At 41.8% G+C, this 25,309-nt stretch overlaps 1 protein-coding gene across 1 annotated transcript in view; it reads left to right on the top strand.

Moving 5' to 3' along the window:
* cfap61 (cilia and flagella associated protein 61) overlaps positions 1-23,983 on the top strand; it is a 43,238-nt gene extending 19,255 nt beyond the window's left edge. The window contains exons 15-30 of the mRNA XM_061741613.1: positions 1,488-1,527; positions 2,297-2,433; positions 3,085-3,229; positions 6,836-6,913; positions 8,542-8,748; positions 9,079-9,207; positions 10,345-10,472; positions 13,307-13,399; positions 13,794-13,962; positions 14,375-14,501; positions 15,091-15,446; positions 16,722-17,046; positions 20,413-20,495; positions 22,372-22,583; positions 23,568-23,673; positions 23,762-23,983. Coding sequence (XP_061597597.1) covers positions 1,488-1,527; positions 2,297-2,433; positions 3,085-3,229; positions 6,836-6,913; positions 8,542-8,748; positions 9,079-9,207; positions 10,345-10,472; positions 13,307-13,399; positions 13,794-13,962; positions 14,375-14,501; positions 15,091-15,446; positions 16,722-17,046; positions 20,413-20,495; positions 22,372-22,583; positions 23,568-23,673; positions 23,762-23,902 — 2,476 coding nt within the window. The 3' untranslated portion in view covers positions 23,903-23,983. The remainder of the gene's footprint in view (positions 1-1,487; positions 1,528-2,296; positions 2,434-3,084; positions 3,230-6,835; positions 6,914-8,541; positions 8,749-9,078; positions 9,208-10,344; positions 10,473-13,306; positions 13,400-13,793; positions 13,963-14,374; positions 14,502-15,090; positions 15,447-16,721; positions 17,047-20,412; positions 20,496-22,371; positions 22,584-23,567; positions 23,674-23,761) is intronic.
* Positions 23,984-25,309: the final 1,326 nt, after the last annotated feature.

The raw sequence follows: 25,309 nt of genomic DNA, 5'->3' as shown, positions 1-25,309 counted from the left end.
TGAGGTTCAGGGAACGTTGTCTCCTCTCACTAGTCACAGTTTCTAGGATATTTATTCATGTGTTCATCAGTCCTGATGCAGCTTCATCAGGCTTCTGCCGCTAGAAGAATTAAAATCAAGAGAATATCTTATAAGGTCTCATTATTCCTCGTGACGCTGCGTTTTATGTATCTGCAACTGGAATGTTATTTAACGTAACTATATTGAACTTGTTTAAATTCTTTGAAAAGAGATATTTTATCGTGAACTGGTGATTTTTACGTATAAACTGAATTGGAAGAAGAACAAATGAAGCATATAGGAATAATATATTCTGTGATAGGATTTAACTGCATTTGATGGGGATTTTACAAACCTTTTACATTTTAAAACACTACAACAATCAAAAACACAAGATGTCCTCTTTAAAAGCAACGTTAAATGTTTCTGTTGCCCTTGTAGCACCTGATTATCAGCATCATTGATGAACCAATCAGCATCATTGATGAACCGATCAGCATCAGTGATGAACCGATCAGCATCAGTGAAGAACCGATCACCATCATTGATGAACAGATCACCATCATTGATGATCAGCATCATTGATGAACCGATCAGCATCATTGATGATCAGCATCATTGGTGAACCAATCAGCATCAGTGATGAACCGATCAGCATCAGTGATGAACCGATCAGCATCATTGATGAACCGATCAGCATCATTGATGAACCGATCAGCATCAGTGATGAACCGATCAGCATCATTGATGAACCGATCAGCATCATTGATGAACCGATCAGCATCAGTGATGAACCGATCAGCATCATTGATGATCAGCATCATTGATGAACCGATCAGCATCAGTGATGAACCGATCAGCATCATTGATGATCAGCATCAGTGATGAACCAATCAGCATCAGCAACCTGCTGCGTTTCTGTCTGTAAACAACTCCTTGTAGTTGATGTTGACCTTAGTGGATCTACAGGTTATTCAATCATGTGGTAATTAGTATAATCCAGATTATTATTAGTATTGTTTTCCTTCACTTTTGTTACAGAGATAATCACATTGTGAAAATAAGAAGTTGATTATCTGAGGAAACCAGACCAGATGACTGTAGCCTGAGAACATTTTAATCCCCTTTCAGCAATGAAACTGAAAGAGTTAAATATAAAACTTCAAACTAAAAGTCATGTATTAAACACTTCTGTTATACGATGTGTGAATCAAAGCTCAAACACCTGAAATCTAAAGTACGCTGGTGTTCTGTAAACAGGTGTTATAACTCAGAGTGGTGCTGGTTCCGGGCTCTGGCATCTGCAGTCGTCCAGAGCAGGAACCGTCATCTGCTGCGTTGGAGGCAACAGATGATGGTTCCTGGAAGTGACAGAGCTGGAGACCAGAGCTGGGGGGGGCACCAGGCAGATGGGGGGGCAGTTGTTCCCCTACACTGATGATCAGTACTGGCTCAGGCCTAACCCTCCCCCCCCCTCTCTGTTTCAGATCCGTGGACCTGATCTCATACATGTTCCAGCGTTTCCCTGTGAGTATCATCTACATGTTCCTCAGTTAAATCAGAAATAACCGTATGTGACTGGACTTGAAGGGTTTTTTCCGAAACTGGACTTTCAGAAGGTGTATTCCACAGTCGTGTACGAAAGTTAGTACCTCCTCTTTCAATACGATGCTTTATTATATGGAGTAATAATAAAAAAATCAGCTGTTCATGTGGGTACGAGACGTAGAACTCAGATGAACAACTGCATACAACTTGTTAGTGGTCAGCTTAGCTCAGTGTTTCTCAATCCTGGTCCTCGTGGGCCCCTGTCCTGCATGTTTTAAATGCTATCCTGCTTCAACACACCGTGATAAAAGTACCTGTGTCATCAACAGAGTTGTGCAGACCTTGGTGACAAGCTAATGAGGACCTTTAATTAGAATCAGGTGTGTTGGTGCAGGGAAACATCTAAAACATGCAGGACAGGGGACCACGAGAACCAGGATTGAGAAACACTGGCTTAGCTGGTTGCTATGGTGATCCATGTTCCAGGTTTTACCATAACAAATGTTTTTCCATTTAAGCAACAGACGCTTCTCTCAGATCCCTGCTGATGTCTTTCCCTCTTGGCGTTAAACCAGGCCTGAATCCTGTGTCTGTGGTTATTTCCCGGGACTGAGGTCCAGCTGACTCTGGTGTCGTTGTTCCAGGAGCTGAAGTTCCTCCTCATCTCAGTTCCTCCTCCAGCAGGAACTCAGTAGATGGTTCTGTTCCAGTACTGATCCAGTTCTCTCTCCTGGTCTCGTTGTTCCAGGAGCTGAAGTTCCTCTTCATCTCGGTTTCTCCTTCCTCCCCGGAGTTCCCGCTGCTGCAGAACCTGGTCCGGGTCCCGACAGGTCCAGCTACGCCGGCGCTCTGCGAGCTCTACTTTCTGCCGTCCGCCTGGAAAGGGTGAGTCCCGCCGTCCACAACCCAGCATGGGTCTGTACCTATTATTTCCTCTACACCAGCAAAGAGTTGCTGCTACCTTGGAACTGGTTCTTCTTGCCCAAAGAGTTGCTGCTACCTTGGAACCGGTTCTTCTTGCCCAAAGAGTTGCTACTACCTTGGAACCGGTTCTTCTGGACCAGGGGTCGGCAACCCAAAATGTTGAAAGAGCCATATTGGACCAAAAACACAAAAAACAAATATGTCTGGAGCCGTAAAAAATGAAAAGTCTTGTATGTATAAGCCTTAGAATGAAGGCAACACATTTTGCATGTATCTATATTAGCTATAACTGGGGGAAGATATTTTTTTTCATTATGCACTTCAAGAAAAAAGTCAAAATGTCGAGATTAATGTTGAAGTACAATCTCGAGAAAAAAGTCGCAATGTCGAGAAAAAAGGAAAAAAAAGAAAAAATAAAGAAGAAAAAAAGGAAAAAAAGGTCAAACATTTTTGAAAAAGCTCCAGGAGCCACTAGGGCGGCGCTAAAGAGCTGCATGCGGCTCTAGAGTTGGTGCTTCCTTGGAACTGGTTCTTCTGGACCAGCAAAGAGTTGCTGCTACCCTGGAACCGGTTCCTGCAGACTACAGTCTCAGTGTTGTCTTTCTCCTGCAGGAAGATTCTGGTGAGGCCGGCGGTTCCTGCAGACCTCCCTGCTGTCTCTGGTCTGGTGAAGGACCTGGTCTCCGGTGGGTCCCTGGACTCCGGCGAGTCCCTCCTGCAGGACCTGGACTCCTTCTACAAGACCGGCAGTGATGCGGTAGGTCAGTCCCAGAAACAGCTCTGATGTTCCAACACGTCCACAACATCATAGATAACTTTATTACTGACAGCTACAATAGTTGTTATAGTTGTTGCTCCTTGTCTGTGCGTCAGCTGATTAACCCGTTGCTAATGATCGCCTTGGCAACCATGACATCCCTCAAGCTGTTTCCACTCACACACAACATGAATATCCACATGCAGCACAGAGATGGATGTAGAAACACCCCGCTGTCATCATAAATATATACCAAATACTTATGAATATACATATTAAGTTATGAATCACATGAAGTTATTAATATTACAAATAAGCTTTAAAATCATGGTAGGAGGAACGGGGTGTAAGGTGGGTGGTCCACGTTTCGAGGTATGGTGTGATTATCTACCAATTGTGTGCCGCCGGTTGCGCCATCAGCGGAAGCGATCCGTGCGATGATGTCACATTGTCGGGTGATGCGGCACCGGTAAGGGCTCCGTCCGTTAATGCAGCGGTTGTGTTGTTTGTACATGCTGTGCTGGATCCGCGTCTCGCGGCCACGGCGGACATGTTTTGGAAGAAGTGGAGTGAGCTCGCTGGACCTAACCTGCTCATTCGTCCAAAATGGCACCGAAATATCAAGGTCGGCGACATCGTCTGGATAGCGGACCAAAATGCCCTACGGGGGCAGTTCCCTCTCGGACGGATCCAGACTGTATACCCAGATAGAAGGGGACTTGTCAGGGATGCAGACGTGAAGACATGTGCAGGCCTCCCTGCCTCGCTGGCCGAAAAAAAAAACTCTCAGCCTCTGGTAACCATCATCCTGCGAAGAGATGTGAGGAGATTGGTGCTCCTGATCCCTGCGGAAGACCAGTAACTCCAAGACTTCAACTTCCTGTGTTTACTTGCAAACGTGGAATGCAATTTATTTTGTATTTAATTGTGACAGATGATGACAATGATGATGACGATGGTTATTGCTTATTGTTGTTATTGATTATATGATTATGTTTGAGGCAATTGATTTACGCTGTACTTGGATTTTCATTTTTTCACAGGTTTATAACCTGCTACAACCACTTATGTATGTCTTGCTGCCACAGAAGCAGTAAATTAATTTCAAGAAAATAAAAACAAAAGAAAAGCTGAGTTATTCCACGTCCACTCTCCCTACTCCCTGTCCGGGGAGATTTGCAAAAAAACCGGAACACATATATACCAAAAACGTATTCATATAAATATATACCAAATACTTATTCATATAAATATATACCAAATACTTATTCATATGATTATATACCAAATACTTATTCATATGATTATATACCAAATACTTATTCATATAAATATATACAAATACTCCCCGTAGTTGATGAGATATCCTCATTTTAAATTAAATATATGGGTATGTGTATATAGGTGTGAGGATGTGTTATTATTGATATTCATATAACATTTGTGTGTGTGTGTGTGTGTGTGTGTGTGTGTGTGTGTGTGCGTGCGTGCGTGCGTGCGTGCGTGCGTGCGTGCGTGCGTGCGTGTGTGTGTGTGTGTGTGTGTATACAGGACTATCTCAGAAAATTTGAATATTGTGATTTTCTGTAATGCAATTACAAAAACAATTAAAGCTGCAAGCAGCGATGAACGGGCCCTCGCACTCACGGCCACCGCCCCCCATAAGCATATCAGAAATGACACCACCCACGACTTCCTATGTCAAACCATTCAAAAGTTATAGCAGAAAATCGGGACAACCAATCAGAAGAAGGGGCGGGGCTAATTAAGGCCAACGAAGCTCAAAGACTCCATACAGAGTCCCATGACACCACCCACAACTTCCTATGTCAAACCATTCAAAAGTTATGGCAGAGAAAAGTATTCTAGGGGGCGCTGTTGAGCCGTTAGGCCACGCCCATTAATGCAAACCATGAAATATCTAATTTATCGCCAAGTCTGTCTTGCATGCCAAATTTGGTGACTTTTGGAGAACTATCAAATATGGACCAATCAGATTTCAAAATGGCCGACTTCCTGTTCGGTTTCGGCCATGGCTCCAAGAGACTTTTCTTTAAGTTGTGCCATGATACAGGTGTGTAGCGATTTTCGTGCATGTACGTCAAACCGTATTGTAGGGCTTGAGGCACAAAGTTTTCCGGGGGGCGCTGTTGAGCCATTTTCCCACGCCCATTAATGCAAACCATGAAATATCAAATTTATCGCCAGGCCTGGCTTGCGTGCCAATTTTGGTGCCTTTTGGGGAACTATCAAATATGGACCAATCAGATGAAGGGGGGGCGTGCTTTTTGGCGTCTAGCGTCGCCACGGTAACACTTTTGAAAGAGAAAAGTAATGCGTGTAGTCGCAGGATGGAGACGCACATTTTGATGTATAACACATCTGGGTTCACGATACGGTTCGGGCCGTATTAATTCTCGAAGGAATGGCATATATTGCTCCAAAATTACGTGATTAATTCAGAATGTTCAAAATGGCCGACTTCCTGTACGGTTTCGGCCATGGCGCCAAGAGACTTTTCTTTTAGTTAAGACATGATACAGGAGTGTACCGATTTTCGTTCATGTACGTCACACCGTATTCTGGGGCTTGAGGCGCAAAGTTTTTTCGGTCTGAACCAACCAGATGAAGGGTGGGCACGCTTTTTGGCGTCTAGCGTCGCCACGGTAACGCTTTTGAAAGAGAAAAGTAATGCGTGTTGTCGCAGGATGAAGACGCACATTTTGATGTATAACACACTTGGGGGCACGTTATGGTTTGGGCCGTATTAACTGCCGAAGGAATGGCATAAATTGCGCCAAAGTGACACGATTAATTCAAAATGGCCGACTTCCTGTTCGGTTTCTCGACATGACGCCCAGAGACTTTTCTTTAAGTTGTCCCATGATACAGGTGTGTACCGATTTTCGTGCATGTACGACAAACCGCATTGTGGGGCTTGAGGCACAAAGTTTTCAAGGGGGCGCTGTTGAGCCATTTTACCACGCCCATTAATGCAAACCCTTAAATATCAAATTTTTCGCCAGGCCTGACTTGCATGCAAAATTTGGTGACTTTTTGGGCACGTTTAGGGGGGCAAAAAGGCCTTCCTTTTGTCAGAACAATAAGAAGAAGAAGAATAATTCCTGCAATTACAATAGGGCCTTCGCACTGCAAGTGCTCGGGCCCTAAAAATGTCATACATTCTGGAATCATAAGCTTAAGAAAACTCAAATATCCTATCTCAAAAAATTTGAATATTCTGGGAATCTTAAACTATATATATATATATATATACACATATACATATACATATATATATATATATATATATATATATATATATATATATATATATATATATATATATATATATATATATAATATTTTGTTCTTTGTATAGAAATTAAATTAATTTTGATTATAATGAAATAGAGTTTAGGGGGTAGGATTTTATAGGTTTTTACTTCTTCCTGCTCCTTTTCCAGCATGTTAATTATGATCGATGCATGTTTTTATTTATATTTTGTTTTTCTTATTTACATTTATTTATTATTGATTATAATTGTTTTGTTTTTGTTTGTTGTTGTTGTTTGTTTCATGTTGTTTTGTCATCTCATTTCCCAGGATGCAGTGCGGCTGGGAGCCTTCGTGGCCCAGGTGGACGGTCAGATCTTTGGGATTCTGATCATCAGGGATGAGCAGGTGAACCAGCTGATACGTCTTCTGACCTCCAACACACCTGACACGCTCTACGTTTCATCATATAAAAACATTAAAATCATCCCATTGAACTTCAAACCACAAGATATAACTTTTATTTTATTTTTACCATAATGATTTTATTTATCTAACATGAAAACAAAAAGAAACATGGGGAAAACTAAGTACGGAAGAGTATCAGGGCCATGCAGGAGAAAAAATATTTGAGAGGGGAAGATTTCTTTTTATTGTGCACTTCTAGAAAAAAGTCAAAATGTCGAGATTAATGTTGAAATACAATTTCAAGAATAAAGTCAAATTTCGCCTTTTTCTCAACATTTCAACTTTATTCACAAAATGTTGACTTTTTTCATGACATTTCAACATTTTTCTCAACATTTCAACTTTTTTCTAGAAATTGTACTTTATTAATCCCACAGAGGACAACAAATGTACAAATACACACGAAGTATGAAAAGTATATAAAAAAGTATATCCTAAAAAAAAAATTAAAAATAAACAATAATAGCTAAATAATTAAAAAAAAAGAGCAATATAAAAAAAGAGCAATGTACAAAAGAAATACCAAACAGAAATACTAAACCAGAAAAAACGAATAATATATACATGTGTGAAACAAAAAATATGTGCAAAAATGTCAGTGAGGTATTTAGAAGATTAATCTCGACATTTCAACTTTTTTCTCAACATTTCAACTTTTTTCTCAACATTTCAACTTTTTTCTCAACATTTCAACTTTTTTCTCAACATTTCAACTTTTTTCTCATCTTTCCAAGGAGTATCTGTGGAAACTGACTTTAATAATCTGTTGATTTCTGTCTGTTCAAATAAATTGAATTGAAATTACTAGAAATCTTGGGCTGGAGAACCTGGGACCTGTGAGGGAGAAACACATTCAAATACATCCACTGTACTCTGATAAAAGAAAAGCAAGACAAGCAGATGATGACATATGCTTTTAAATCAAAAAGTGACTCAGCAAAGGGTCACTTTGTTCCCATTCCTGGAGGTGGAGAAGGCATCGCTTTAGGAACAGCAAAACCTGCAAGAAAAAAACATGACTCAAGAAAAGGAACAGCCACAAAATTATTTTGCTGATCATGTAATTTATAGCTACCCCACTTGTAAAGTCTATTGACAGCAGAAACTTCACAAGGCTCTTTCAGGATTACCTTTAAAATAATTAAACTCAACATCCCATATAAACATGTAATATTTTTTTTTTTAATCAGAGGTTAACAATATAATTAATTCAGTGGTAACCGGTGATCTACTGCCGCAGTGTTTAAACCAGTGTGCAATGTTTTGGCATATTAAATGTATGAATTTAAAAATTGAAAAACAATCATACAGTATCTAACATAAAAAGCGTCTCCGATATAAAAACTATACATAATGACTTAAAATTGGTCGGTATTTCATCGCCTTACCTCATGAGTTTCTCGTCGTGCGGCCACTGAAATCAACGGGATCCAATGCGATCATAGCCACTTGTGGAACTATAGAGGCTCCATAACCCGGAAGTGCGGTTTACAACGGAGTCCTATGGAAGTGTCGCCACTCTGTTTTATCCACTGCTCTGCTGGGAACTAAACATCTGTGTTTCTCAGGACCCGGAGTTCCTGCGGTCCCTTTACGACCTGGAGTGGTTCCTGTACTGGACCCATCACGGTTCTGAGGAGCACGGCCTGATCCTGCACCTGGTCCTGGTTCCCTGGTTCCAGTTCCTGGTCCGGTTACTGCTGAAGGAGGCCCTGAGGCTGGGAGGGAAGTCCTGCCTGTACCTGCGGGGTTACCAGGACGAGCAGCACCCTCAGGTGGGGGGGGAAAACCAGCACCCTCAGGTGGGGGGGGGTTCAGAGGGACCCTCCTCTCCTTCAGAAAGATATATGTGTGTATATGTATATATATATATATATATATATATATATATATATATATATATATATATATAAAATATAATAAAATATATATAAGAATGTGTGTGTGTGTGTGTGTGTATACAGAGCCGCGTGGGAGATTTGCGAGGCCCTGTGCGAAATGGCACACGCGCAAAGGTTTTGGGTTTTTCGGGTCGGATCGGTTGTCTATATGCGCAATTTTAACGCGTGTCCCCCCCCTACCGTGTCCTCTTGTTTTTTACCCAGAATTCCCTGGTGTCCCCCCTGGACTGTGTCCTGAGCGTTTCCGTTCCCGTCCGGCCGCGACGGCAGATCATCTACCCGCTGGAGGAGCTGGGCGCTAACGCCCCGCCTAGCCGTATCACGGAGCCGCAGGTAAATGTTGTAAATAATCAGACCTGAAAGCTGGCAGGGACACGCCCACCTCCTGTCAATCAAAGTGAGCTTGGTCATCTGTAGCGGAGACTCAGCAAGGCTCAGAGCTACGTCGTCATTGGGGCTACCTGCTACTGCCCACATGGTTTAGTTTTCCCTTTGTCTTCTGTTTATTCAGTATTTAGGTACGTGGCCTTGGATGATGTAAAAAGTTAGTGAACCTCCATCCTTGATGTCCCCGAGGACGTCCTTTTATTAGTTTAGCTAATGGTTCTGTTTCATCCTCATAGACAAATAGCTGTGTATCATCAGCATAGCGATGAACATTGATGCTGGTTCTGGATCACGGCATCCTAGTACCGAACCCTGCTAGCAGACGCTAGCAGCACAGACGTTCCAGATGTGGGGTTCAGCTCAGATGTTCCCTGAGGGTCCAGATGTTCCCTGAGGATTCAGATGTTGGCGTCTGAGGGTCCAGATGTTGGTGTTTGAGGGTCCAGATGTTGGCGTTTGAGGGTCCAGATGTTGGCGTTTGAGGGTCCAGATGTTGGTGTTTGAGGGTCCAGATGTTGGTGTTTGAGGGTCCAGATGTTCCCTGAGGGTCCCGATGTTCCCTGAGGGTCCAAATGTTGGCGTTTGAGGATCCAGATGTTGGCGTTTGAGGGTCCAGATGTTCCTTGAGGGTCCAGATGTTGGCGTTTGAGGGTCCAGATGTTCCCTGAGGGTCCAGATGTTCTTTGAGGGTCCAGATGTTCCTTAAGCGTCCAGATATTGGTGTTTGAGGGTCCAGATGTTCCCTGAGGGTCCAGATGTTCTTTGAGGGTCCAGATGTTCCTTAAGGGTCCAGATGTTGGTGTTTGAGGGTCCAGATGTTCCCTGAGGGTCCAGATGTTCTTGAGGGTCCATATGTTCCTTGAGGGCCAGATGTCGGTGTTTCAGGGTCCAGATGTTGCCTGAGGGTCCAGATGTTTTTTGAGGGTCCAGATGTTCTTTGAAGGGTCCAGATGTTGGTGTTTGAGGGTCCAGATGTTCCTTGAGGGTCCAGATGTTGGTGTTTGAGGGTCCAGATGTTCCTTGAGGGTCCAGATGTTGGTGTTTGTGAAGCAGATGAATGAGTGAACATCTCTTCCCTCCCAGGAGCCGTTCTCTCTCAGCCTGGTCAGCAGGAAGCTGATCCTGGAGCAGAAAGTGACCATCAACTCCAGGATCGTGGTGGTCGGCGCTTCAGACACCGGACTGTCCTTCCTGGAGGAGCTCTGCTCCTGGTGAGAGTCTCTATAAGCAAATATATATATATACAGTATACCGTATTTTCTGGACTATAAGCCGCTACTTTTTTCATAGGTTTTGAACCATGCGGCTTATACAAAGGTGCGGCTATTCTGTGGATTTTTCTTCCACCGCTAGGGGGAGTGCTAACCGGAATTAGAATAAAAACTAAGACAAAATAAATGCAAAGAAGAATACGCTACTTCTTCTTTAGCAGATAGAAGTAGAAGCAGATTTCAAACAGATAAATAGATGAATAAATACCGGTTATTTTCTCTTGGTTCTGTCCCGTTTTAATCAGCAAAGTTGCTGCTGTGTTAAAAGACACTGTTAGGAAAGGATCTATTTAGGTACAAACATGTACATCATTTACAGTTCAAAATCCTTCTGTACATGTAGTATATATCTAATCTAACAACATAAATATCTGCGGCTAAATATCATTTTTTCTAAATAGAGCGGATGCGGCTTATATACGGGTGCGGCTTATATATCTTTTTTTTATTGTTTTTTTAAAAATAGAGCTGATGCGGCTTATATACAGGTGCGGCTTATATGTTTGTCCCACTTAAATGTTTCAGACATCAAACAAATTAAAATATTAGAACAAAGATGATACAAGTAAACACAAAATGCAGTTTTTAAATGAAGGTTTTTATTATTAAGGGGAAAGAAGAATCCCCTCTTGAATAACCCGCCGGTTATTGGTGTTTACATGGCCGTGTAACCGGGTTATTGCTAATATTCCGGTTTTAAAAGGGTTATTGACTGCATGGAAACGCAGTCACCGAGAGCCATGGAAAACATGGAACAGTGGTGAACCTTCCCAGGAGACCGGCCGACCAAAATGACCCCAAGAGCGCAGCGATGACTCATCTAAGAGTCACAACAGACCCCAGAACAACATCCAAAGAACTGCAGGCCTCACCTGCCTCAATTAAGGTAATTGTTCACGACTCCACCATAAGAAAGAGACGGCGCAAAAATGGCTGCATGGCAGAGTTCCAAGACCAAAACCACTGCTGAGCAAAAAGAACATAAAGGCTCGTCTCAGTTTTGCCAGAAAACATCTTGATGATCCCCAGGACTTTTGGGGAAATACTCTGTGGACTGACGAGACAAAAGTTGAACTTTTTGGAAGGTTTATGTCCCATTACATCTGGTGTAAAAGTAAAGGAACATCCTACCAACAGTAAAACATGGTGGTGATAGTGTGATGCTCTGGGCTGTTCTGCTGCTTCAGGACCTGGAAGACTTGCTGTGGTAAATGGAATCATGAATTCTGCTGTCTACCAAAACATCCTGAAGGAGAATGTCCGGCCATCTGTCCGTTTCTTCAGCAGGACAATGATCCAAAACACACCAGCAACTCCACCGCTGAATGGCTGAAGAAAAACTAAATGCAGACCCGACCTGAATCCCATTGAGATGCTGAGGCATGACCTTAAAAAGGCGGTTCCTGCTCCAAAACCCTTCAATGTGGCTGAATTACAACAATTCTGCAAAGATGAGTGGAACAACATTCCTCCACAGCTGGAAAAGACTCATTGCCAGTTATTGCAAACGCTTGATTGCAGTAGTTGCTGCTGAGGGGCCCAAGCTGTTATTAGGTTTTTCACACAGGGCCATGTAGGTTTGGATTCTTCTTTCCCCTTAATAATAAAAACCTTCATTTAAAAACAGCATTTTGTGTTTGCTTGTGTTATCTTTGACTAATATTTAAATTTGTTTGATGATCTGAAACATTTAGGTGTGAAAAACATGCAAAAAAATAGGAAATCAGGAAGGGAGCAAACACTTTCTCACACAACTGTATGTCGGCCGTCTGAATCTGAGGGGACAGAAGTGTGTTTGTGTGTCACTACGACGATGTGGTATCAGAGTACCGGGAGCTGCTATAGATAGACAGATTTGATGGATGGATGATTATTGATTGATTGATTGGTTGGTTGGTTGGTTGGGATTGATTGATTGATTGATTGATTGATTGATTGATTGATCGATTGATTGACAATAAAATACAATCCCTACACTGTTGAGCGGACATTAAAGTACACTCGAACTCGGAAGAAGTTGTCCCCGTGTTTATCCTACTGACGACCCGAAAAAGGTTTAATTAAGGTAAGGCTTAACTCTACACCAGCCTTACATAAGTAAAGGTTCAGAGCTCAAAACGGGACCGCAAAACGGGACTAGTTTCTTCTGAGCGGAGTAAGATTTTGGTCCGCGGGTCGAGGCGCGGTCGGCACACGTGATCAGATTCACGGTCGGATGCGCGTTACTAGTCAACACAATAGATTAATATTAATAACCCAATATCACAATACAGTTTGTCACCTCCACGACACGTATCGTGACGTTTTTGTATCGCAAAATTTTGTGGCACGATATATTGTTACACCCCTAATAGATAGATAGAGCAAGCTTCTCCGTGGGTCATTCATCTCTCCGCCCGGGTCTCCATCCTCTGCTAATGTCACCTGACCCTGGCTTCATTTCTTCTAGCTCCGGATCAGGTTAACGTCTCCAGAATTGATCTGGTGGAGGCTACAGGTGCTGTCAGGCGACCGGCGCTGCTCAGCTGTGTGAGGCCAGGCTCTGGGTCGGGCCAGAACCTCCTCCTCTAATTACCCTCTGCTGTGTGTCTGCTGTCAGTAATGAGGAGACTAATGAGGCCGTTAGTGTCTAACAGTCTAACGGTGAAGGATGGCTGGGGCTCTTATCAGTCCCATCCAACTGCCCCAATAATTAATAAAGTAAACCTTGACCTTGCCCCCCCCCCACTGATTCAACCAGGTCCTCCTTGAACTGCTCTCATGTCTCTCTGCAGTCCTCACATCCGGTTCAACAACCTCACCCTCATCTCCACCCACGGTTTCCCTGGAGACCAGAAACCTGACCACGCTGGCTTCCTGTCCACCAGGTGACCAACACTCTCTTTCTCACCTCCTCCATCCTCCACCCTTCTCTTCCTCCTCCAGTCACGCCTACAGGAGCAGGGACCTGAACCGGTTCTGTGCTGGTTTCTCCATCAGTCATGTCTTCTTCTTCTTCTCCTCCTCCAGTCACGCCTACAGCAGCAGGGACCTGAACCGGTTCCTGGCTGGTTCCTCCATCAGTCATGTCTTCTTCTTCTTTTCCTCCTCCAGTCACGCCTACAGCAGCAGGGACCTGAACCGGTTCCTGGCTGGTTCCTCCATCAGTCATGTCTTCTTCTTCTTCTCCTCCTCCAGTCACGCCTACAGCAGCAGGGACCTGAACCGTTTCCCGGCTGGTTCCTCCATCAGTCATGTCTTCTTCTTCTTCTCCTCCTCCAGTCACGCCTACAGCAGCAGGGACCTGAACCGGTTCCCGGCTGGTTCCCAGTTCCGGGTCCTGACTGGGAAGATGGTGTCCATCAACAGGAAGTCCAGGGCCGTCCTGGTGTCCAGCGGGGAGGAGGTGCCGTATCACCAGCTGGTCCTGAGCACCGGCCTGCAGTACCAGGTGAGAAAAATGAGATTAAAAATGTTGAGATTAATGTTGAAGTACAATTTCGCGAAAAAAGTAGAAATGTCGAGATTAATGTTGAAATGTTGAGAAAAAAGTAGAAATGAATGAATGAATAGTTATTCTAAAATTCTGAGTGTAAAATGGAATATTTTTTGTTGTTTGGTTCTGGCTGGTTTCAACAATTTAAGGGTTGAATTCCATCACATATCAGATCATTTCTGTTTAGATTTAGTTCTGTTTTAATTGTAGGGATTGTATTTTATTGTTTTATGTGTGCAATGTTGGACCCCAGGAAGAATAGTCTCCACTGCAGTGACGACTGATGGGGATCCGTAATAAATAAATAAGTCCTTAACTGTGACGTCACTCATCCTGTGATGTCACTGATGGGCGTGTCCTGCTGCAGGTCCCAGGTGTCCTCCAGCCCCTCCCCAATGATGGCCCCGCCCCCTCCAACCTGCTGACCCTGAACGACTTCCAGGACTGCAGCTCTGCTGGAACCTGGATCTGCTCCGACTTCCTAGGGGGGGAGGGTGAGTGGAACCAGGCTAGCACTACATTACCCAGCATGCCTCGCTGTAACAACTGTACTGTACTAACATCTGTAGCACTACATTACCCAGCATGCCTCGCTTGATCTGCTCCGGCTTCCTGGGGGGGGTGAATGGAACCAGGCTAGCACTACATTACCCAGCATGCCCTTCCTGGAGGGGGAGGGGGAGTTACGCTAGCATCTGTAGATAGCATCTGTAGCTAGCATCTGTATCACGCTATTACCCAGCAGGCCTCGCTGGCTAGCAGCCAATTAGCCGTGGTGGGGACTTCAGGAACCACCACTGAACCTGCAGCCTGAGAGACGACGGCTCTGCTGGGACGAGCTAAAAGGTCCTGAAAGTGTTTCCTGGATGGTTTCCAGCTGATTCCAGCTGAGTCCAACTGGTTCCACCTGGTTTCGACTGGTTCCAGCTGATTATAGCTGATTCCAGCTGGAACCAGCTGGAATCAGCTATAATCAGCTGGAATCAACTGATTATAGCTGGTTTTTACAGCTGGTTCCAGCTGGTTCCACCTGTCCTCCTCCCATGTTTCCAGGTAACTCTGACGGTTGTTCTTGGTTTCCAGGTACCGCCCTCCTCTACGGGTCCAGCCTGGACGTCTTCACCTCCACAGAGGCCCTGCTGGTTCTGGGGGTCCCGGGGTCCCGGGTCCAGCTGGTTCTGCCCCCCCCTGAGCCCGGCCCCCCCTGCTTCCCCGACCCGGCCGTGGAAGCGGCGGTGACGGCGTCTCTGAAGACCTCCGGGGTCCAGGTCCACCGGGGCTGGACCATGGTCCGGATGGAACGGGACGGACCGGACGGACCGCTGACGGCGGTGACCTTCAGCAGGGACCCTCCAGAACCAGAACCCCCCCAGGACCCGGAGCCGTTCAAGGTCCCGGAGCCGCCCCGAGACCTGGAGACGCTCCACCTGCAGTGTGGGGTCAGTCCAGAGTCCAGGTTTGGTGGTTTCAGGGGGGATGCGGTTCTTTTCCTGGAGTCGTGCGGCTCTTTTCCTGGCACCATGCGGCTCTTTTCCTGGCGTCATATAGCTCTTTTGCTTGTGTCATGCGACTCTTGCGACTTTATTTGATAGGTGCAGTGAAAGACAGACACGTATGAAGTGGGGGCAAAATATGCCGCGAATGGAATGGAACCCTCGTCGCTGTACAGGGGAAAGTTTACATAAGTCCCCTGCTCAACATGTTGAGCTATATGGGCGCTAGCGCTCGTGTTGAAAAAATCCACTCTCAAAATGGCAGGGAAAAGATGCTAGTCATCGGGACAGGCCATGGTATACGCTCATTATATCACAGCCGAGGCTCATTATATCACAGCTGAGGGGTGTCTCCAGCCTGACGCCAAGTGATGTATTGCTTTTAGAAAATGGTTACCAATAATGTAAATATCAAAAAGGAATATTTATTATTATTTATTAGTATTATTATTTATTCTTTATTTCATTCATTGATAAAATAAAACAACAAACAATTTAATATAAACACAAACGTTCCTAAATTCTGAATGAAAAAGGGGCAGAAAGAAGAAGAATCTTATTTAATCTGCCCCTTTTTCCCAAGAAATCAATTTACAAAGAACGTAAATTAAAAAAACAACAACAAAGTAAACAAAAAAATAAAATAAAATAGCCGCCGGCCGGCACAGACAGTCACATTCCTTTTTAATTCCCAAGTTACAATTCAGTTAAAACCATTCAACAACAACAAACAATGTTTATACCTTTCATGACAATGGGGATGTCAATCAAACGTAACTAACATATTTCATTATGTTTCCTTAACATACAGGCTTTAATTGTTCTTTTGAATGTAATGTTTGATTTGGATTCTTTGGTTTCTTTGTTCAGATTGTTCCATAAACTGATTCCTTTCACAGAGACACAACGTTCCATCAATTTAGTCCTGAATCTTGGTTTTTTTAAAGATCTCTGTTCCTTTTAAGTTATACTTGCTTTCTCTTTTTTCAAATCTTTTCTGAATGTTGATTGGTAAAGTTTTCTTATGAGCTTTAATGCTTTTAATAATTTGCAGAATACTATAATCTACTAATTCATGAAATTTCAACAATTGTAACTGAAGGAATAATGGACTTGTTGGATCTCAATATCGTTTTCTACTGATTATTCTTATGGCTCTTCTTCTCTTTGTTTTCTCCTCCAGGTGTTTCTGAACTGATTCTGATTAGTTTTCTCCTCCAGGTGTTTCTGAACTTCTCCAGTAAGAGCGTCGACCCCGACGCCTTCAGCAGCATCAGCAGGTCCTTCCTGGTGTTTGACGGGAGACTCGTCATCAACGCCGGGTTCCAGACCTGCGACCCGAACATCTACGCCGCCGGACCGCTGACCCAGTTCTCCCGCCGCTACCACTCGCCTGAGTGGAGTCACGCTAGCTTCAGCTCCAGGGAGGTGGGCCGCGAGCTGGCGTTGGTGCTGCTGCGGAGGCTTGACCCCACGCTGGAGCCGGACCGGCCCCCACCTGGATCGGACCCCCTGGTTCCGCTCTACCAGAAGCCCAAGGTTCAAGGTCTGAGTTCCTTCACACCCACATGTTCAGCCCTCTAGGTCCAGTCTGGCCCGCCGGGGCCTCAGCAGCGCAGAACACTCAGCATCGATCGGCCTTCTGGCTGAATCACATGACCTTTTCAGATCCACTGAGTTCATCCGTGGGATTGTGGGAATGGGTGGATCGTCCTGATCCGAGTTTGGTGACACTGCAGCAGTCTCATCCGATTGTTTTCACCCAGTACTGTCGTTTAGCAGACGCTTTTGTCCAACGTGAATTACAAACTGTTTTAGATCGGAGAAAGCATTTAAGTTTTTCTTTCTTACTGTGGAGCAAATGCATATTTTAGCATATCAATATTAGAACATCTTGTCATCTTTTGATTTGATCCTAGACTTTGAATCCTGTGAATTTTTACAGACACTTATTTTTAAATTAAAGGCACTGGAAAACATCTGAGGTGACCATTGGGCCCTCATTTATAAAGCTTGCGTGCAGGTCAGAATTTACACCTCACAGATCATGCGACCCAACAGGGGTAAAAATGAAACTTAATCTTATGACAAAACCAAATACATTTTTGGAAAGGCCTTGACATGTAGATTAACATAAGTCAGAATGAAGCTCATACATGCCTCCTGCTTTGAAATAATGACCATTGAACCTTGACCTTGATGCATTTTTAAAGGGTTATAATTTTGCGATAAAATGGACTATAGACATGAAACCAACTGTTATGGAAACCTCTTGATCTAATGTATCATGCCAGAGTAGTCATCACTAGGTGTCGCTATAATATAAGGTTAAAACATGGTTAAAATTAATTTTCACACATTTAACAATTATATATTTAAAATATATTTACACAAATGTGTGTATCATGCCCTTAAATTACTATGTATACTCTTTATTTTAGTATTAACAACCTCCATTGAATATATATATTTTGTAGTGCATCTGAAATAGTAACTACATTTTATAGAGATGATGTATGTTAAGGAATTGTAAATATGTTTGTTTCTTAGGATACTTTATTTAACATAATGTAACTGACTGATGTATTCACAGTGATTCAATATAAGTTGTAAATGTACCTGTGTACAGTTTATTTTAATATTTACCGTTCAAAAGCACTATATTTAACGGTTTAATTTCCACTTCCATTGAAATGTTAAATAAAATGTATAAAAATAAAAATAAAAAAAAAAACAGATCCGCGATTGGGGCAGTGGTCACGTGATCAGGATCTACGCTCGTCACTCTATGACGTAGAGGGGATGCCCAGGGAATTCCCTGTGTTTGATGGAATGGGAGAATGGTTAAAACAATTAATTTAAATATCCACTTCCTGGTTCAAAAGCAATTAAAAATGATATTTTGTGGCTGGACGACGCTCTGGTTAAGCTCTGGTTAGGTTAATGCACCACTTATGATTGGTTAGAAGTAAGAAACACTTGTGGTTTTTGCTAAAAAATAATAATGTCACATCACTTACGCCACCTCCGTCGTCATGGCAGCAGCAAACAACATGGTTAAATACTCGAATTTACGTTAAATACTAGAAAACAATGTTAAATACTCGCCGTCAAAATACTGTTAAAAATCATCAAAACACCATTTAAACACTGTTAAAACAGCGTTAAAAACATGCTTTTACAAACTGACAGTAACAAACAGTACCTTGCGCGAAAAAAACTCTTAATTTAGCCACTATAACAAAGAATAATATGTAAATAATAATAATGTCATAATCCGTGTATATATCACGACCACGGATCCCATTGACTTCGCATAGTACTATATCCGTGGTGTTCCCATTAAAACCTCAATAAAACACTGCTAAAACAGCGTTAAAAACATGCTTTTACAAACTGACAGTAACAAACAGTACCTTGCGCGACAAAAACTAATAATTTAGCCACTATAACAAAAGGAAAATTTGAGTTATTTATTTCTTAGTTATTTATTTCTTACAAATAATTAACTAAACTAAATTTTTTTTGTTTTTGCCCAAAAAAGGATGTTTTGTTGGACACGAGAATAACTGGTGCTATGTTTTTTCCTTTGAATAGGTTTAAAAGTATGAAAACATTAAAGTTTTCAGTTATAATTTCATAAATTGTCTATATTTCATTACTTTATACTGTCTTGGGGTTACATTTGCATAAAAAAAAACAAATTCTCAAAAATTAAAAAACTGAAAAACACAGGAAATGGAAAAAATAGAAACGGAATGTGTTAAAAACTAAAAGCGATTTCATGCGTCTCTGTTTGCTGCCCTGGATCTGTTTGGTAATTCTGCCCCACAATGTTTCTGAAAGCAGTTATATTAGCATTCTGGGAGCTGATTGGTCCTTACAGCATCATTAGCTGTTAATACTTGCTGTTGAATCTCAATATAATACTAGTATTAATATGTTGCACAACTACAGTCATATAATTCATGCAACAGCTCAAAAAACTGTTTTAATAACACTAACCCAAATCAATATCGGAATCGGATCGAATCAAATCTTGATAACTGATTCTGAGACCCCGTCCACACGTAGCCGGACATCTGCGGATATCTCCTAAACCGGACATATTTTCTTACGTTTGGACCTGTCATCCACACGAAAACGCAAATAAACGAAGGTTTAAAAAAACTCCGGGCAAAGTGAAGATTTTTGAAAACTCAGTTTATGTAGATGCGTGTAGACGGACACAACCGGAGTTTTGCGTTTTCGAACGTCACATTATGCGCCAAAACAACAACAAATCTGCTCTGACGTGCGACTTTTGTTTACTACAGAACTACGGATGATCCAGCATCTGTTCTCCAAGCTATTTATTAAATAAATGCTCTCTGCTCTTGACCACCGCTTACTGCGTTACACCGACACAGAGGCTACGCGGCGACGTGCACCCTACGGTGTAGGGAGCCGCCGCGGAGCCCGCGGAGCCGCCGAAGTGCAGCTTCCCCGGGAAGCTGCACTTCCGCAGATGATCTACAGGTTAGAATGCTTATGAATGTGGTCGAAAACGCACATCTTCGGTTATGTGTGGAAGGGTTTTTTTTTTTAAAACGATGTAATGTGGATGCAAATTTTTTTATAAACGGAGGGGGGAAATATTCGTTTTTAAAAATACCCGGCTACGTGTGGACGGGGTCTGAATCTTAAGAATTGGAATCAAATCGATTCTTGACATTTGAATCAATACCCAGCCCTACTTACTAGTTCTCTTCAACATTTCTACATGTATCTGGATGAATAATCCAAAAAGCATCAAGTCTAAACCGACATAAATCAGAGAAGATCTGCTCTCAGCTAATAATCATCAGGTCTCTCCTGAGTTTTCCTGGATGAGACCAGAGTCTGACCTTGTCTCCCTGAACTGTTTCCTCAGGGGGGAAACTTCCCGGAGGATTCCACTACCTGCATGTGACCAAACCGCCTCCGTCCTGCAGCAAAAAAACGCCTGCTCAGACGGTGAGTCGTCACGTTTCCTCCTGTAAACTTGAATAGTCTTTTATTTTGGTCTTAAGCTTTGTACAAGCCAAGCCACTTTTTACAAAACAAAAAATGAAAAAGTAAAATAAACATTGCTTTTGCCGAAAAGGTGCAGGTAGAAGCTTACAAAGCTTCTACCCTTTTTATCTTGTGATCAACTTAAATCTGAAACATTAGCATTAATCCATGAAAACAAACAATGCATAAAGAAGACAAAAAAATAAATAAGACAAAATATAAAATTGACGTTTCACATTGTAGAATGTTTTTGATAATATACTTTATAATTATAGTGTTTTATATTTATTTACAATATTTTCTTTAAACCTTTTCCTGAACTTGTAGATAGAACTGCACATTTTTAGGTCGTTGTCACAACTATTCTATATTTCCCTTGCCTTAATTGATGTCCATCTCTTTTTAATATTTGTTCTTACTGTCATCGTCTCAAACATGAGTTTCCCCCTCAGGTCATAGCGGGTTTCTTTTATTTGGAACAAATCCTGAATGCAGTTTGGTAGCAGTTTCTGCTGGGCTTTAAAGGCAAATAAAACAGTTTTCTGCTCTACTATGTCATGGTATTATATTTAATAAAGATTGACTTCACTGTCAAGTCCACCTCTTTTTCCCTCCAAAGGACACAAGGACAACTCCAATTCCAATTTCCAACTCAAACTTTTATTTTTCTTTAGGTTGGTTGGTCACTTCATCACAATAGGTTGTAAACCTTTAAAGACAGAAACAAAAGTTAACATCTTAAACATTTTAAATGAATCAAATATTTTAAACATTTTTAAATTAATCAATCTTTTAAGCTTTTTAAATTGAATAACGAAAATCTAATTTAATGAATTTCCCACATTTTAAGCCTTTTAAACCTTTTAAATGGAATAAAGAAACATATTATTTAATGTACTTTCCACATTTTTAGTAAAGTTTTAAAATTCAACAAAATTGTAACATTTTCACCTTCTGTATCCTTCTGTATTCTATACTTTTAATTCAACTCAAAATGAAATATTTTCTTACCAAAAAATGAAATATTATCTTAGTGCAAACTCATTCAACACAAAACAGATGAAGTCAATGCTGCAATGCTTTCGTTAACCAATTAATCTACACAGCAGTTAAACATAAACTTGACCATGTTAAGCTGCATTTCACAAACTATGAAAGCAAAATAAAACATTTCAGCGACTGTTGAACTGAATCCATGATGGACTTGGAGCTTCTTTCCTCTGAAGTTTGTTTGATGGACTAACTGAGCTTCAAAATCAGTGCAAATGACTGATCAGGTGACCAGCAGCCTGCTGGCTGCTACTGGTGCATTCTGGGAATCGTAGTTGGGATCCATTCCTGAGATTCAGCTCAACATTCACCTTCACCAAGAAGCTCATTGGTTTTCATCTTTCTGCCATGAAAATACAGAGACAAACTTAGTTAGTTAGTTAGTTTCAATTGATAAGCTGAGTAAACAGGTTGATTTTAGGAGTCAACACAACAATATTCAACAACAACACAACAATATTCAATAACAACACAACAATATTCAACACAATATTCAACAACACAACAATATTCAATAACAACACAACAATATTCAACACAATATTCAATAACAACACAACAATATTCAATGACAACACAACAATATTCAACAACACAACAATATTCAACACAATATTCAATTTTCATCGTTTTAAATTGTTTCAAAATAAAATATAAACACTACTGGCACACAACACACAATTATCCTATAGCTTAGCATTGTTAGCTTGACATTTAAGTTTTTGATTTGGCAGCTGAAGAACGAGTTTAGTCCCAGATAGTTTTTTTATTTTCCGTCCGTGTTCAGGTCCAGAACCCAGTGGTCTCCACGGGCCGGGCCGAGACCGGGAACTACTTCTGCCTGCACCTGGACCCCCAGGACCAGCTGGAGAGCCTGATCTGTCTGTCCCTGGAGCCGCTGCCCTGGTCCAACTACCTGGTTCTGGTCGGGAAACACCAGCAGCTGCTGGGACGACTGCTGGACCAGTACCAGCAGGGACAGATCCAGGACCTCTACAGGTGAGACCTGGACCGGTACCAGCAGGGACAGATCCGGGACCTGTACAGGTGAGACCTGGACCGGTACCAGCAGGGACAGATCCAGGACCTCTACAGGTGAGACCTGGACCGGTACCAGCAGGGACAGATCCAGAACGTGTACAGGTGTACAAATACATTTCCACTAGATAAAGATAATATCAAATTCAAAATACTCTGCAAAAAAAAGCAGAGACATTCCACAAAATGAAGACGTGAAGTGAAATGAGAACAGAACACGAAACAAAACAAAACACCGCACAGTTAAGATTCATCTGAGGTCGTCAAAAAGTCTGAAAAGCAGGCAGCAATTTCATTTCATTTGTAGTCTAGAACTTCACAACCGATCTAATACAGAAGAAAAAAATACATTCAACAACAGTCATAACCAACTATGTTTCAATTTCCAGCATGTCAAACAATCAGTCTCAGCAGCTGCTAATCTCTATTTCAATGTTCTCTAATTGTTACTTATACTGATTCAAAAGGTGTTGCTTCACTAATAGTTTGAATGTTCTTATGCTGTTTGTTTGTGTGTTTGGGAAATTAATCCCACTCATGGCCCTGTACACAACAGTCCTTTTACCAGGATTAGAATTCACATTTGTTGCTATATTTAGTGGGTTTTTAGATTTGTCTGGAAGCTTAAAAAGAGGTTGAGTGACTTTTTCAGGTGTCATTGAATTATTCCAACATGCTCATATTATTCACCCCCCCCCCCCCCATCTCAAAGCACCCTCGGGTGACAAGGAAATAGTTTAACGAGGCATTTTCTTTGATATTATCTTTTAATTTAGTGAGTGTGAGTGTGTCAGAAACAGTGGTGACCTCCTTCTGTGGTTTTACTATAAATGACCCCAGACGTGGTCGTCTGTTTCCCTCCTGGTCATGTGTTGCCCCTGAACTGGTCTCAGTGAACCCAGAACCAGAACCAGAACCAGAACCTGACAGCTTTGTCTCCTGCAGGTTCTTCAGAGAGCCCTGGGTTCTGCCCATCTTCCTGGACCGATTCCCCGACTTCCAGCAGGAACTTCAGCAGGAACTTCAGCTCATCTCCTCCGACACGCTGAAGGTTAGAGTTGCTCTCCTGATTGGTCCTTTCTGAGTTTTCTGCTTTCTTATACTCTCTTACTCAACAGTGCTGTTTTCTGTGTCTGCAGGACCCGGGGGAGACGGAGAAGACAGACGTCCCTCCAGGAGGTTCTGCTGCTGCTGCTGCTGCTCTGAGAAACAGAACCCTCAACTATCTGAGCTTCAACCAGAACCTGCTGCCCATGTTCCCCTGCAGAGGCCAGCTGTGATCCGGTTCTGATGAGGTACCGACACCAGGGAGGAGGTTCTGATGGTTCTGATGGTTCTGCTGGTGTCAGAGAGGTTCTTCTCTCCAGCCAATAAAGATGTTGAAAATGTAAAATTGTTGTCTTCTTTCTTCTATTACCAATTCTAACTCTAATAATTATTCTTGGCATTTTCGTGATATATTGTTTTATAGTGTATTATTATATTATGTTATGAGATCTCATGGGATGTTATATTATAGTGTTATTATTTTGTTATATATTATAGTATGGCGATATCATTTTGTTATATGTTATAATATTACAAAAATTATTTTTATATTAGGATATTACTATATGCTATTATAGTATTACATATATTACTTTATATTATATTGTGCTATATTATATCACTCTATATGATAATTATCTATTTATTTATTTTCCAAATGAATATTCTTAATTTATTTACTTCCATTATATTATTTACACACACACCTAGATACATATCATTGTAACTCGATATTGTCTTTTGTTGTTTGTACTGTATATTAATAGAAAAAAAAAACAATATCTCCACAATAATGACAAAAAAGTGTTTAAAAAGAGCCAGCCAGAAAGCAACGTAACATCAGTGAATCAACATTATTGAGAAGAGTCTCAGCTGTGACCTCCTCCCGAAGGTCATCTGAAGGTCATCTGCTGAATGTGTGATGCAGGGAAGGATGGAAGCCTAGTAGACACATAAATTACTCGCAGGGGTCACCAATCCTGGTCCTCGAGGGCCGGTGTCCTGCATGTTTTAGATGTTTCCCTGCTTTAACACACCTGATTCTAATTAATCATCGTCATCAGCTTGTCATCCAGGGCTGCACAATTCTGTTAATGAAACAGTCACTTGTATCATGGTGCAATGAAGCAGGGAAACATCTAGAACCTGCAGGGACACCGGCCCTCGAGGACCAGGATTGGTGACCCATGAATTACTGCATTAAAATTATTTGTTTGCCCTCTAGTGGACACGTAAATTACTGCATTAAAATGACTTATTTGCCCTCTAGTGGACACATAAATTACTGCATTAAAATGACTTATTTGCCCTCTAGTGGACTTGTAAATTACCGCATTAAAATGACTTATTTTCCCTCTAGTAGACACATAAATTACTGCATTAAAATGACTTATTTGCCCTCTAGTGGACACATAAATTACTGCATTAAAATGACTTATTTTCCCTCTAGTGGACACATAAATTACTGCATTAAAATTACTTATTTGCCCTCTAGTGGACACATAAATAACTGCATTAAGATGAATTATTTGCCCTCTAGTGGACATATAAATTACTACATTTAAATGCATTTATTTGCCCTCTAGTGGACATATAAGTTACTGCATTAAAATGACTTATTTGCCCTCTATTGGACATAT

The sequence above is a fragment of the Cololabis saira genome, chromosome 15, assembly GCF_033807715.1.
Source record: "Cololabis saira isolate AMF1-May2022 chromosome 15, fColSai1.1, whole genome shotgun sequence".
NCBI classification, from domain to species: domain Eukaryota; kingdom Metazoa; phylum Chordata; class Actinopteri; order Beloniformes; family Belonidae; genus Cololabis; species Cololabis saira.
This window is presented reverse-complemented; position numbering and strand designations above follow the sequence as displayed.